General features: G+C 43.8%; 1 protein-coding gene across 3 annotated transcripts in view; it reads left to right on the top strand.

Moving 5' to 3' along the window:
• The window catches only part of ABCC4 (ATP binding cassette subfamily C member 4), a 214,081-nt gene that overhangs the window by 77,740 nt on the left and 122,302 nt on the right, over positions 1 to 14,039 (top strand). For all 3 annotated transcript variants that reach the window (XM_036456293.2, XM_036456292.2, XM_045588736.1), the window contains exons 10-13: positions 1,532 to 1,621; positions 2,496 to 2,687; positions 10,034 to 10,128; positions 10,338 to 10,424. In XM_036456293.2, coding sequence (XP_036312186.1) covers positions 1,532 to 1,621; positions 2,496 to 2,687; positions 10,034 to 10,128; positions 10,338 to 10,424 — 464 coding nt within the window. The remainder of the gene's footprint in view (positions 1 to 1,531; positions 1,622 to 2,495; positions 2,688 to 10,033; positions 10,129 to 10,337; positions 10,425 to 14,039) is intronic.

Raw genomic sequence — 14,039 nt, 5'->3', positions numbered from 1 at the left:
CGGCCCAGAGATGAGCAGTGGCAAGAAGCGGTTCCAAATTCCACCGCTAGCGCTATCAGAACTCGGGAGGAGGTGACATGGACCAGAGGGTCATCAGTTTTGAGCAGGACCCACAGACGGAGGGACTACAACGGGAAGGGCTGTGGTGCTGGTGCTGGCCCTGCGGAGATGAGGTGACTGTTGGGGTAAGGGTGCTGGAAGCAGGTGGACGGACCAGCTTCTCTCACTCCTGCCTCCTGGCCTCGGACTGTGCTCTCCAAGGGCTGAGCTGGAGTTAATTGCAGTTCTCAGGAAGTTGGCAGCCCGATCATAGAAATGGAGCTCGGAGCAAACAGGTGCCCAAGCGGCCGGCACTCCTTTCCATCGCAATGCCGGCTCTCTCTTCTCCAGTGGTCAGGGGTCCAGACTCCGTGGACTGTGTTTTCATTCCTGTGCCACTCGCCTCGGGGTCACCTGCTTTTAATTTGGTGTCTGCCATTTCCAGCAAAATAAATCCCTAATACATAAAACCACATCATTGCACTTTGCACATGGAAGCTCACATAAGCTGCCTCATCTAACCTGCCCTGCCTTAATACAGTAGATTTACCTCCTGCTGTGTATTCCTCCCCATAATACATTGTTAAGCATTTATAGAAAGCATCATTAACACTCATTGTAGAGATGTACTCTGTTGAATGCATCGAGGTAGCTAACACCCCCTTTCTATGACCCATGACCAAATTTCTTTTGTACCAAACTATGCTACATTGTGAAATGAGCTACTCTATTCTTCCAAGAACCTCAACATGTTATGTTCTCAGACTTTTTTACCTCTTGCATTATAGTAGTGCACAGATCACCCTGTTCTATTGTGTTGGCATTGCCTGTGAATGGATTATGCCTTCTGCTAGAGGCAGTTAGGGAGTGTAACAAATGAAAGCTCCCCGGGGTAGGGGATGGGCTCAGACATTGGGGAGTTTGGAGAGAAGCTGAGGTAAGATGAAGCACATGTAGGAGAAAGACTCTACCCAGCTCCACTACACAGCCCTACAGGTGGGTGAGGGAAGGTCTCCCTGACTGGCATTTCATTCGTGAAATGCATGGATTTGGTCTTTATCAAATGAGGATGGAGAGATGGGTAGCGATTTCAAATTTTTATTAGTGAAGTACAGGCATGCCATGAACTTATGCTGCCACCTTGTGGAGGTGAATGAAATAAGAATAAAACCCAGGGTTGTGACAATTTGTAAATGATGAAAACCACTCACACTGAGTGTTGAAGTATATTTCCTTTTAATAAGATAGTACGCATCAAGAAGTTTTCATTTGGAGAAGGTGCTTTGTCTTTCCTACTTACATTGTGTGTCTAGAGCAGTGTCCTTAAGGAACTATGTGAAAAGAAGAGGCCTTCCTAAAGCCAATAAGAAGGAGAACGATGTGGGTTATCCGCACACAATAGTATCAATGACTATTATATTATTTCCTCAACTATTTGATGTGTCTTACTTGATTGAAATGGACACTCTTTTTTGTAAACTTTCGTTTGTAGGTATCAGAAACCCCGACCCTAAAAGACCTTTCCTTCACTGTCAGACCCGGTGAATTGTTAGCTGTGGTTGGACCTGTGGGAGCAGGAAAGGTGAGTTGTAAGGTCTTTGGGCAGCTTGAAGCAATGTCACATCCCATGTTAAAATCTCCGGGTGGAGCCCAAAGCCATATGTAACACAGGTGTGAGTTGGGTATACCTAGAGTGGCCTTTCTCAAAGTGTGTTCCATGGAATGTTCATGGACCAATAAATCTGGACACAGCACATTATGTTTTTCTCTTTGGTCATTCAAGTGGCACAGTTGGGAACTGCCTGTCTGGAAGTTGGCCATCTCAGTGAAGGAAATTACTTCAGTGACAGCTGTTCAGGCTGGAATGATTGAGAAAATGGGACTTCTTTTTGTCAGGGCAGACCTTAGAGAAGTCATGTCTGTGTACTCTAACAGTTGAAGGAAATGTGCGTGTATACTTAATCTTGTGTGTTCTGAAACAATAGCATATAGAAATCTAAACATAGGCTGTAAAAAGGACAGGGGTTTATTTCTCTTATGATGGGTTTTTGTTTTTCAGAAACATGACTCTTCAGAGTTCTTTAAATAATCTTTTCTGGTGCATTGCATGTATTATGTACACATAGCTTTGCAGGAACTAGTCTTTGTGAAGTGAAGGCTACCTGGTTGCTGGGACAACTGCAGTAAACACCAGGCCTATGATGCACACTGAGTGGCCAGATTATTATGATCTCTAAACGCATAATAATCTGGCCACTCAGTGTGTGTGTGTATTAGAGGCCCGGTGCATGAATTTGTGCATGGTTGGCGTCGGGCCAGCCTGGCCAGGGGGAGGGGACATGGGCGGTTGGCCCAGCCTGCCTGATGGTCGAACTTGTGGTAGAGGGGACAATTTGCATATTAGCCTTTTATTATATAGGATATACCTTTAACGCTTTGTTTGTGATCTCTTTCAGTCCTCGCTGTTAGCTGCTGTGCTGCGGGAACTGCCCCCGAGCCAGGGATTGGTCACTGTGAATGGAAAGGTCGCCTATGTTGCTCAGCAGCCCTGGGTGTTTCCAGGAACTGTGAGGAGTAATATTTTATTTGGGAAGAAATATGAAAAGGAACGATATGAAAAAGTAGTAAAGGCTTGTGCTTTGAAAAAGGTGAGTTGTGACTTTTAAGCCGCATCTACGTTGAATTCCAAATAATAATACTAGTGTTGGTTTAATCTACAAACTTTGTTTTTTCATACGAAAGATATCTGAATGCTACTTAATACTTTTAGCTGCTCTTCAGGGTAAAGACATATGCACATATGCTACTGTTTTAGTCCTGGTCTGATAATGACATTCACAGATTGCTTTTTTCCTTTGGTTTTGTGAAGTTTTATTCACTTTTAATATTTTTAAGTGGACACGTGTAAAATTTTGCAAAAGTGGAGGGAATAGTGTAAGAATCCCCCTGTTCCCATTCCCTAGCTCCCGTCATGGTCAGCTGGCCACCAGTCTTGTTTCATTTCTACTGCTAACCCCACCCCAACCCAAACCATCTGCAGCAGACCCTACCCCGCATATTAGGTCAGCTGTAAACATAGAGTGTCCCCCCCAAAAAATGCATACACACACATTGAATAATTATAAAGACAATGTTTATTAAAATACATTTCATTTACAAAACTGAGCTATGAGCTGTTAAAATGTGCATATATTCATTGTTTGGGGAAACCTGCATTTTGTTAGTTATCTCTGAAATATAAGAGAGCCTTGGAAAAAACTGCATCATGTTATCACACCAAAAAAAGTGACTCACGTTCATAAGTATCATCAGTGTTCTACTCAGTATTTGCATTTCCTTGTCTCAGTGAGAAATCTTTAAAAAAAATATATATATTTTATTGATTTTTTACAGAGGAAGAGAGAGAGATAGTTAGAAACATTGATGAGAGAGAATCATTGATCAGCTGCCTCTTGCACACCCTACCGGGGATGTGCCCACAATCGAGGTACATGCTCTTGACCGGAATCGAACGAGGGACCTTTCAGTTTGCATGCCAACGCTCTATCCACTGAGCCAAACCAGTTTTGACTCAGTGAGAAATCTTATTAAATGTTGGTCTGCCCCAGAATGCACATGGGGTTGTCCCTCTGTGCCCCTCTGCACTTGGTTGATTCATCTCCCAGGTCCCATTCATTCTATAGGTTTTCCTCTTCGCTTCGTTAAAGAAAGCAGAAGGATTTAAAATTTCCTTTTAATACTGCATCATTTCACTTGGGGGGTGGGGTGAGGAAGAGATTGTTTTCAGAAATGACATTGAGCTTCACAGCAATGGGCAGAATGAAATGTATAATACTTGTACATTGAGATTTAAATAAAATTAGTAGTCGAATGATGAAACCTGAACTTACCTGATAGGACAATATAATTTAGCAAAAAGACAAAGATTTTGATAAATACCGTATAACATGCTTTGGGCTATAAAAATCAGTGAATGGTAGTTTTCAAGAACTCTCCTGGGGTCTGGTCTGTGCACTCTGGACACCCCACTGTTCTTTTATGCTGTGAGGAAAGGCAGGGATGGGTGGTCCAAGGTCCAGCATTGAAGGCCCCCAATGGGCTTCTTGAGGAAATAGTAATTTTGCTTGAACAATGGCTTGAACTTCACAGACTGTATCAGGTGAGTACATTTTATGACAATGTGGCTGAAACATAATTGCGTGCCTCCTTGGCTTTTGAGTCCTTTTCCTGGGTTATTGTTACTGAGCGATTATATTGTGCTTAGAAGTGACACCAAGTTAGCATCATGAGTTAGACTTTCATTACACAGTATATAGCCTGTATAAGAAAAAAGGGAAAACAAATGTAAAGCAGTAATAACAATAGCTCCCATTTGTTGAGTCCACATGTTAATCATTTCTGTCTCTCACATGTGTACACACAGGTGTATGAGTAGTTCTTAAGAGTATTTAATAAATTACCTGTGTCTTTGATGTTCCCGCCCTCATTTTATAGTTGGTAAACCTGCGGCTTAGAGAGATGAAGACTCACCTAACCATTTGCAGCGCAGGCTCAGGTCCATTTCTGCACGGCCGGGTTCTGTGCTTTCCCGCAATGCCTCGCTGCCTCTTCATTGGGAAAGTATGTGAGTCAGAACTATTTAAGAATTGGGTGGTTGATGAAGGTGGAATGTAGGATGGGGAATAAACAGACCTCGGACATTTTCTCTTTACCTCTGTCAAGTTCAATTTCTGATGCCCAGACTCGTAGGTAAGTATCTGGCTCTTTCTTTGCAGGACACTGCCTTTCTGGTCATAGGTGAGGCCATCTTTCTGCACGCTTCCCCCCAGTGTTTGAGCATCTTTGGAGAAAACCAGGTGTTGGGACAGTGGCTATCATTCACCATTTTTGCTAGGGGCCCATGCCTTTGTTACAGCCACAAGGGATGACTGGAGCAGCAATGGGGTAGACACCCTCAGGGTGTCTGTGTGGCATACAGACTACGGTGGGCAGGAGGCCCCTGCAGGGTTGGGCTGCACAGTGATTCTTCTGAACGTCAGGTGATGCGCAAAAGTTGAGCGTTGACCTATGAACTAGGAGGTTCCAGGTTTGCTTCATGGTCAGGGCACATGCCCAGGTTGTGGGCTCATTCCTCAGTGTGGGGTGTGCAGGAGGCAGCTGATCAGTCGTTCTTTCTCATCATTGATGTTTTTAACTCTCCCTTTCCTTTCCTCTCTGTAATCAACACTAAAAATGTTTTTATTAAAAAAGCATGAGTACAAAAGGGATACATGAGGCTAATGTAAATATGGAAACTAAGTTTATTGTACTTAGTTATTGAGCTATTTTTGTGTTGCCTTCATTACAAATATATTTTTCTGTAACCACTGGGGGCAGCATGTTGGGAAAGAAAGAACAAAAGTCTATGAATTGAGATGAGCTTGGTTCAGATTTCAGCTCTTCCCTTTAACAGCTGACAGTGCTCAGACCAATTAGGCACCTCACTTTGTCTCAGTTTCCTTGGCTATGGAATGGGCTTAATACAGTTGCCCCTCAGTACTGGGGAGTCGCAGGGGATTGATTCCAAGATCCCCCCAGCTCCGTGGTCAGCAAACTGCAGCTCGCGAGCCACATGTGGCTTTTTGCCCTCTTGAGTGTGGCTCTTCCACAAAATACCACGTCCTGGGTGAGTCTATTTTGAAGAAGTTTAAGTTTAAAAATTTTGGCTCTCAAAAGAAACTTCAATCGTTGTACTGTTGATATTTGGCTCTGCTGACTAATGAGTTTGCCGACCACTGCCCCAGCTGATATAAAACTCACGATGCTCAAGTCCCACATGTATAAAAAGGCGTGGATCACTGAGTACAGTTGGCCCTCCGCATCCGTAGATTCTTAGTCATGTTTGAAAAATTCTGTTTCCCATTTGGATTGGTTCAGTCTGCAGATATGAAACCCACAGATATGGATTCCCGCCTGTCCCTGCTGTGTGTGCAGCTTGTGAGGATTAGAGATAGTCAATACACAGCATCCAGAACAGTGCTGGCACCTAGACCTTACCGTCCAGGAGCTGAGTAATGGGGAGAGAAGCTGTATACATGCATACAAAATATGAAGCAGAATAAGATGGGTCCTTCGTGAGAAATATAGACAAAGTCTTAGGAACCCACTAGATAGCGAGATGACTTTCTCACTGGGAAAACGTGGGGAAGAGAGTGTTTGAGCTGGGCCTGGAAAGATGGGGAGGGCAATTCCCAATGGAGGCGATGCTATGAACAAAGGCTCAGTGGACCCATCGATGGCTGCTGTTTGACTTGGAGCCAGCTCTCCAACACCAGGGCCTCGCTCTGGCCTCATAACCGTCCCAGCAGGCTGCTCAGTGATATTTCTCCTGTAAGTTTCTACCGTTACTAAAAGGCACCGGATGTGTTTCTGATCCTGTGGTATCAAACCGCCATAGCTGTTTTCAATTTATTTTTTTCTGGTTTGTGTGTCTGATTTTCAGTGAAAATCACTGTAAATGAAATAATTTGTTAAATTAACCTAGGAAGACTTTCCTGTCATTGGGAGGAATCGTCATATATGGTCAACTACAGCTTTTCCCTCTAACCTAGCAGTTTTTAACCTTTTTTTTTTTAATCTCACGGCACACATACAATTCTGTGGCACATCAAAAAACATACTATTTTTTTTCCCCCCCAATCTGACCAAAAAAAGGTGTAATTTTGATTCATGTACACTTGGTGTAATTTTGATTCATGGCTGTTGTCATTTTCTTAATTTTTTATTTGATGGGCTAAGGGAAAAGAGGTCAGTGCCTCTTACTATCGAATAACTAGTTAGGTATTGAATGTGGCACACCAGTTGAAAACTGCTGCTCTAACCAAGTCAGACCATCATGGCTAGGAAATTTGTTTGACTTGGGTGTTCCTTCAAATCCTTTGAAATGTTTTTCCCATCTGAGGCTTGTCTATAAAATAGTTTGCAGAGACAGCAAGCACACTTGAAGTGCTTCTACCAGGCTTGGTGAGAGCCCATTTCTTAGGTCCTAACTGTGGTAAATCAAAGAGTGGGTTTTAAGTGATTTTTCTAGAGAAAGGCTGTGATTGCTACACTATATCCTGGTGGTCTTTAGGAAAGCAGAACAATGTGAAATCAAGGCATGAAAACTAAGAACACTTTGCAAGGGTTGTCAGCATGAAACAGGCCAAGTACACTGTGGTTATGTGTGTTTTCCCAGAAGGCTGGGACCCTGTCTTCAAATGGCTCATTGTTTTTTTTTAATTTTCTTTATTTTTTTATGAAAAGCAAAGCAAGAGATGGCACTAACCCCTTACCTCAGCAAAGAAATAATATGAAGTGATAATGAATTTTCATGATCGAGCCCTCGCCTTCTTTCCTTTGATGTAGTCCACTTGAGCGCTGAGCATGCAGGTGTGTCTGTGGCTGTCAGGCAGAAAAGGGGTTATGATGCCGGCGCTCTCTTTCTCTTCTCTTGGTGATGTGTGCTTTGCATATTACGATTCACACGGAATCGGAATGTGAATGAGTCCCCACTGTTGGTTTGATAGGTGTCAGTTACCAAGAGCAAAAATGAATTCATGCATCTTTTTTCCATTTGTAGAGGCTGTTCATACACTTACTCTCGATTCTCACAGCATCCTTGAGTTTAGCAATCCTGGTTTCTGTAGCACATTTTGTAGGAGAGGACATGAGACTTAGGGAGAAAAAGATCCCAATGTGCCACTTGCTTACTCCCCCAAATTGTCCAAAGTAGAGACAAAGGGACGAAGGCTGCATTTGCAGAAAGATACTGCTGTGTCCGAGGTCTGTGCTTGAGAGGTTGAGTAGAGAGCTAATAAACTCCCCTCAACCTTGGCTTGTTGATGCCAGGGTCTGTCTAGTGATAATTATGGGTAATCTAATTAATATTTTCTAATATAATATGCAATTTAGATCTGATTGTTACCCTGTCATTTTGAGGATGTTCTTTTCATCTCTTTTTCACCCTAGGTAATATGATTTGTCTATTTTCTAAATACTACTGAAATACAACTTTTGATAAATTTGTTTTTCTTAGCTTTGAATTTTTCCTGTTTTGTTTGGAACAAGTATCTACCGTATTTTTCGGACCATAAGACGCCCCGGACCATAGATGCACCAGTTTTTAGAGAAGGGAAATGAAGAAAAAAAGATTCTGAAACAAATAGTGTCCTAAAATATTTTATGTGCATTAAAACCCAACATCACAGTCATAAACACATGTAATCAACCCTGTAAAGTAAACAGCAGCATTTAGAACCAATTTAGAGCCGGGCAAGCACACAGAGACCACACACAGCCGGGCAAGTAAAAAAACCTTTTTTTTAAAAGTATATGTGTAGGCTATATTTGGACCATAAGACGCAGGGACTTTTCCCCCCCACTTCTGGGGGAAAAAAAGTGCGTCTTATGGTCCGAAAAATACGGTAGTTCAAATGATCTGCTTACTATTCCTGGACCATACTTGTTTTTTTTTCTGCCTAGACTGCTCTTTCTGCTTTTATTTCTTGTACAGATCTTGTCTGTCACTCTCTCACTGTGTCTTAAATATCCCTGTGAAGACACGGGTCAGGTGTCATCCTTTCTCTGAAAGTGGGAAGCTGAGACCGAGAGCAGCAGGATGGCCAGTTAAGACACACTTGCTTCTTGATAAATAAGTCCTATGCCTCTGCAAGCCACGTGTGTGCTCCGGCTCTCACATGGGATCTCCAGCACAGACGCCAGCTCTGTCATCACCAATGGGTATCTCAGCTTTCCCATAACCGAAATCTTGACTTTATCCCCTGAACCCGCCTTCCTGTTCTTCCTCTTCCTCTTTCCTTCAATTCTTTATTTTGCAACCTGTACCCATCCCACCAGCATATCTTATAGGCTCTTCTTTGAAATTTGTTCAGAACATGGCAATTTCTCTTCATTTTCACTGTTTCCACTTTGGTCCCTGCCACTGTCATCTCTCACCTAGATTATTGCAATAGCGTCAGCCTGTATCATGACTTTTCCCTGCCCCTTTACTGGCAGTCTGTTTCCCGCAAAACAAAACTAATAAAAGCCTTGGCCAGTGTGGCCCAGTTGGTTGAGCATCAGCCCATCCACCAAGAGGTGGCCAGTTTGATTCCCTGTCAGGGCACATGTCTGGGTTGTGGGTTTGATCCCAGGCAGGAGGCAGAAACATCAATGTGAGAATGGAACATTCATTGGCTGCCTCCTCACCAAAAGGCTTCTCTTTATCTCCCTTAAAATATATATTTATATTAAAAAACAAAACAAAAAACCTAAGACAAATCATGCCCGTTCTTTCATGCCCACCCCTCCCATGCTTATGTCTCTGTGCTGCGTCCCCTCCTATCTCCCCCTCCCATCCCCAGTTCTTTATTCTGCTCTTGGCCTCTTTGCTAGCCTCTGAATACCTTGCTTGTGTGTCTGCTCCATGCCTCTGCACTCGCTCATTTCTCCACATGGAATACATTTTGTCTAGATCTGTTCAGGCTCGTTCGCCCTCTGATAGGTATCTACCTATCCTTCTGATCAGAGCCCTCCCGACCTCATCTAAGATCACTTTCCCTCCTTCACTCTCTGTCCTTCTCAGCAGAGTACCCTTTTTCTTCTTAGTGCTCAGTGCTTGCGCTCATGTTCATTGTTGATATCAGTTTCTCACTTTGGAAATGAGAGATTATTTTCTTCCCTGCGCTGAGTTCATGGTTCCCATACAATGCCTGACATATAGTCGATGCTCAACAAATATCTGTTAAAATGGTTAAAGGCATAAACACTGGAAAACTACAGGATGAAGGCAAACACAATGCCCTGAGAGGTTGAAGGTTACAGTTTAGTTCTTTTGAAATATATCCATTGCCATTGCTCAAATTTATGAATGAGGAACTAATGCTGAAAGTTTGGGATGACAGTGGGAGAAAACATTTTAAGTCTTTCTCTCCCTCTCTTCCCCCACCCCCCCACCCCCCCTCCTTCTATGTAGGATTTCGAGATTTTGGAGGACGGGGACCTAACTCTGATAGGAGATCGGGGAGCCACGCTCAGCGGAGGGCAGAAGGCCCGGGTTAGCCTTGCAAGGTAAATCCCGTTTTGGTGGCATTCTGCACGTGCCTGTTAGGCTGCTTCGCAGACCCCCTCGCTGCGTGTCAGCATTTAGTGAGGCTCTTGTCCCCGACTATTTCCTTGGCTTTGGAATGAGCATCGTCTGAATCGTTGAGCACTGTTGTGATTCAGAGATCCAGGGGACGTGAAGTGTCTCGCAGTCTGACATCTCTTTCGTTGTCTAGAGCCGTGTACCACGATGCAGACATCTACCTCCTGGACGACCCCCTCAGCGCCGTGGATGCGGAAGTCGGCAGGCACTTGTTCCAGCAGTGAGTTTTATGTCACTTCTGCTTTCCAAGCACCGCGTGCCTCAGAAGATCCTGTGCGTTCTGCTTCTATGTCCCTACCCATCCCCTCCTCTCCCCTCCCTCCGAAGAAGGTCCATTTTAGAGAACAGTTGCACAAACACGTGAGGTCAAGATGTGAAAAGACCGAAGATGCTTACAATGTGTGGAGGCGAGTGGAGTACTTGCTTTAGGGAGTCAAGAAATAAATGGCAAATTTGGCAAGTTGCGCCGCCCCCCGCCCTTCCCTATGCCCCCATACACACTTGTGGTTTTTAACCAAGATACCGATGATGGATCTGGACCCCAGAATAAGAAAGATGATGTACAGATTTTAAATCTAAGGTGGGACTCAGCGACCTGGTACTAGGTTGCCAGTTCTTTTCCTCCATCATTGTTTTTGGCACATGAAAAGGGACATTTTCAGTAGCAACACCACTCTTCCACAGAAAGACCTTGTTGGCTTATGCGAATTCTGGAGGTTGGAATACCCACAAAGGTAGGGTTAAATTGAATTTGAAAGTAGGAATCTAGAATCTGGCTTTATTCCTGCCTCTCACTTTGGGTTTCTGGAAAGTGTTTTCTTTGGCTTTTGCTTAGCTGCTGAGCCACTGAGCTAGAGCAGTCTGACTCTCACTCTTAAAAAAAAAAAATACACACACACACACACACACACACACACACACACATATATATATATATATATATATATATATATATATATATATATAAAATTGATTTTTTTACAGAGGGTAAAGGAGAGGGATAGAGAGCTAGAAACATCGATGAGAGAGAATCATCTACCAGCTGCCTATTCCACACCCCACAATGGGTATGTGCCTGCAACCAATGTACATGCCCTTGACCGGAATCGAACCTGGGACCTTTCAGTCCGCAGACTGACGCTCTATCCATTGAGCCAAACCGGTTTTGGCCTGACTTTCTATTTTTGTATACCATAACCCAGTGTGTGCTGAATGATGTTCCCTGGGCACTTTAGGCTGGCCTTTTGTGAATTTGCTTTTACTAAAGCAGCCTCCACATCTCCATCATAATTACCTTGCTCTGCTGTTCACCTTCTTAAAGCCAACCAGCCATTTCAGTTGCACTTATTGAAGCCCTACTGTGTGCACTGAGATAGAGTCTTTTTAAAGATGCACTAGACATCTTTAGTTTATAAAGGAGTACATAAGCTAGAGAGGGGAAGGGTCCAAGCTAGACAGAAGAAAGGAGAACAACAAGTTTAGATTTTGTTTTGGCCCCTAAGGCCGTGGTCGGCAAACTAGGCTCTTGAGCCACATGTGGCTCCTTGGCACCTTAAGTGTGGCTCTTCCACAAAATACCCGGCCTGGGTGAGTCTATTTTGAAGAAGTGGCGTTAGAAGAAGTTTAAGTTTAAAAAAATTTGACTCTCAAAAGAAATTTCAATTGTTGTACTGTTGTTGATATTTGGCTCTGTTGACTAAAGAATTTGCCGACCACTGCCCTAAGGAATTTGTCTTTACTTGCAGTTTGTCAAGACAAATGCATGGAAAAACTCACCCTCAGGTCTTAAGGTCTTTGATAAAGGATAACAAATGCTATAAGGAAGTTGAAGGGGGTAGCTAAGATTGGAAAACTCACTATGCACTGGCCTTTGTGGGAAGTTTCTGTGGTCCTGCAGGCTGGGAAGGGTGTGTGGAGACTGAATCTAGAATTCAGTTCCTTTTGCTAAAAGGGACAGTAGAGTCAGAGTTGTAGAGGTCAGAAGAAGCAGGGCCTATGAAAGGAACAGCAGGCATGTCCTCACTGGAAGGTGCAGCCTGTGTAGCAGAGGGAAAGCTATTTGGAAATGCCCGCTTTAAGATCCTGTATTAGTCTGTTAGGACTGTGTGTATTCAGGCTGCTATAACAATACCATTGACTGGATGGCTTATAAGTGATAGAAATTTATTTGCCTAAATTCTGGGGGCTGCAAAGTCTAAGATCAAGGCAAATTTATTGTCTGGTGACATGCCACTGCTTGGTTCCTCACCTTGCCGTGTTCTCACATGGTGGAAGGGAAAGGCAGCTCTCTCTCCCCTCCTCTCTAAGGGCACTGATTTCATTCTTGAGGGCTCCACCCTCATGACCTAATCACCTCCCAAAGACCCCACCTCCAATACCATAACAGAGTAGGGATTAGGTTTCAATGTATGAATTTTCAGAGGGCACACACATTTGGCTGCTGTAGCAAGGAATCAGAGGCTGGGGGGCCCAAACAACATAAACCTATTTTCTCATAGCGCTGGAGGTCCAAGATCAAGGTGTTGGCAGGGTTGGTTTCTTCTGAAGCCTCTCTTTTTGGCTTGTGGATGGCCATTTTGCTGCTCTGTCCTCGTGTTCTTTTCTCTGTCCACCTGCACCCCTGAGGTCACTCACTCTTCTCGTCCTCCCCTGCTCTTCTAAAGACACCAGCCCTACTGGACCCGGCCCACCCTCACATCCTCATCTTAACTTAGTCACCACTTTAAATTCTTAGGTACAGGGGGTTTAGGCACCGGTGTGAGAATTTGGGGGTAAAGGTGAGGGAAATGACACATTTCGTTCAAAGCAGTCCCTAGTTAGTGAAGTAAAGGGATTCAGCAGAGTCAGCAGTGTGAGAGAGAGACAGTGTGAGACAGCTCTGGGCCTGGGCATGAGGAACTGGGATTTGAGGTCATCTACTAAGCATGGCTCACTGAGCCGGCTGGTCCTTTAACATTTATACACCAGAGTATGTCTTTAAGATGTGCTTAGTTACTAGAGTGGTGAAAAGTTCCTGAGATAGATGGTGGCAATGGTTAAAATGGCAAATTTTATTTTATGTAAATTGATTTCAGAGAGGAAAGAAGCGGGAGAGAGAGAAACATCAATGATGAGAGAGAATCATTGATCAGCTGCCTCCTGCATGCCCCACCCTGGGGATTGAGCTGGCAACCCAGGCAAGTGCCCTGTCTGGGAATCGAACCCTGGATTCCTGCTTCATAGGTTGATGTCAACCACTGAGCCACGCTGGCCGGGCAGGAGGAGGTTTTTAACTGTCAAGTATCAGTGTGCTTATCCCAAGAGCTCTCCTAAGTTCTGCAAACACAGGCATTTATAAAGTCCTCTCACACCTCTTGGGTTTAATGACTTTGGATATACTCTCGATAGAAGCAAGCTTGTTAAAATTGTTGTTTGCTAATCAGAACCACTCGTTTTAGGGAAACTTAGGGCAGGGAGCACGAATGCAATTTAGAAAATCACTCAGCAGCAGCTGCAGAATGTTCTCAATGAGTTAGAAAATTGGATTGAACAATACGCTATGAAAGATGGCGGTTGTGTTGACGCTTAGGAATGTGAAGGGTTTTGTATGAAAAGTGAATGAATTACACTTTTACTTGCCACTAACAGTTTACTTCAGTCATGACAATATACCCAAGGTTATTAAGGTCTGTGAGAGTTACAACTATGTGCTGTAAACATTAAGTGGGTTCTGCCACACGCAGAAGGTCAGGGGGACCCTTAGATTAAGTGATGTCAATCATTGTAGAAAAAGCCCCACGCACCAGACCCCCACCTCCTGCATCATGAGTTCTTCGGGTCTGTCCTTATCAGATCT

The sequence above is a fragment of the Pipistrellus kuhlii genome, unplaced genomic scaffold (assembly GCF_014108245.1).
Source record: "Pipistrellus kuhlii isolate mPipKuh1 unplaced genomic scaffold, mPipKuh1.p scaffold_m20_p_3, whole genome shotgun sequence".
NCBI classification, from domain to species: domain Eukaryota; kingdom Metazoa; phylum Chordata; class Mammalia; order Chiroptera; family Vespertilionidae; genus Pipistrellus; species Pipistrellus kuhlii.
The sequence above is the reverse complement of the archived record's forward strand: the minus strand, read 5'-3'. Positions and strand labels throughout refer to the sequence as shown.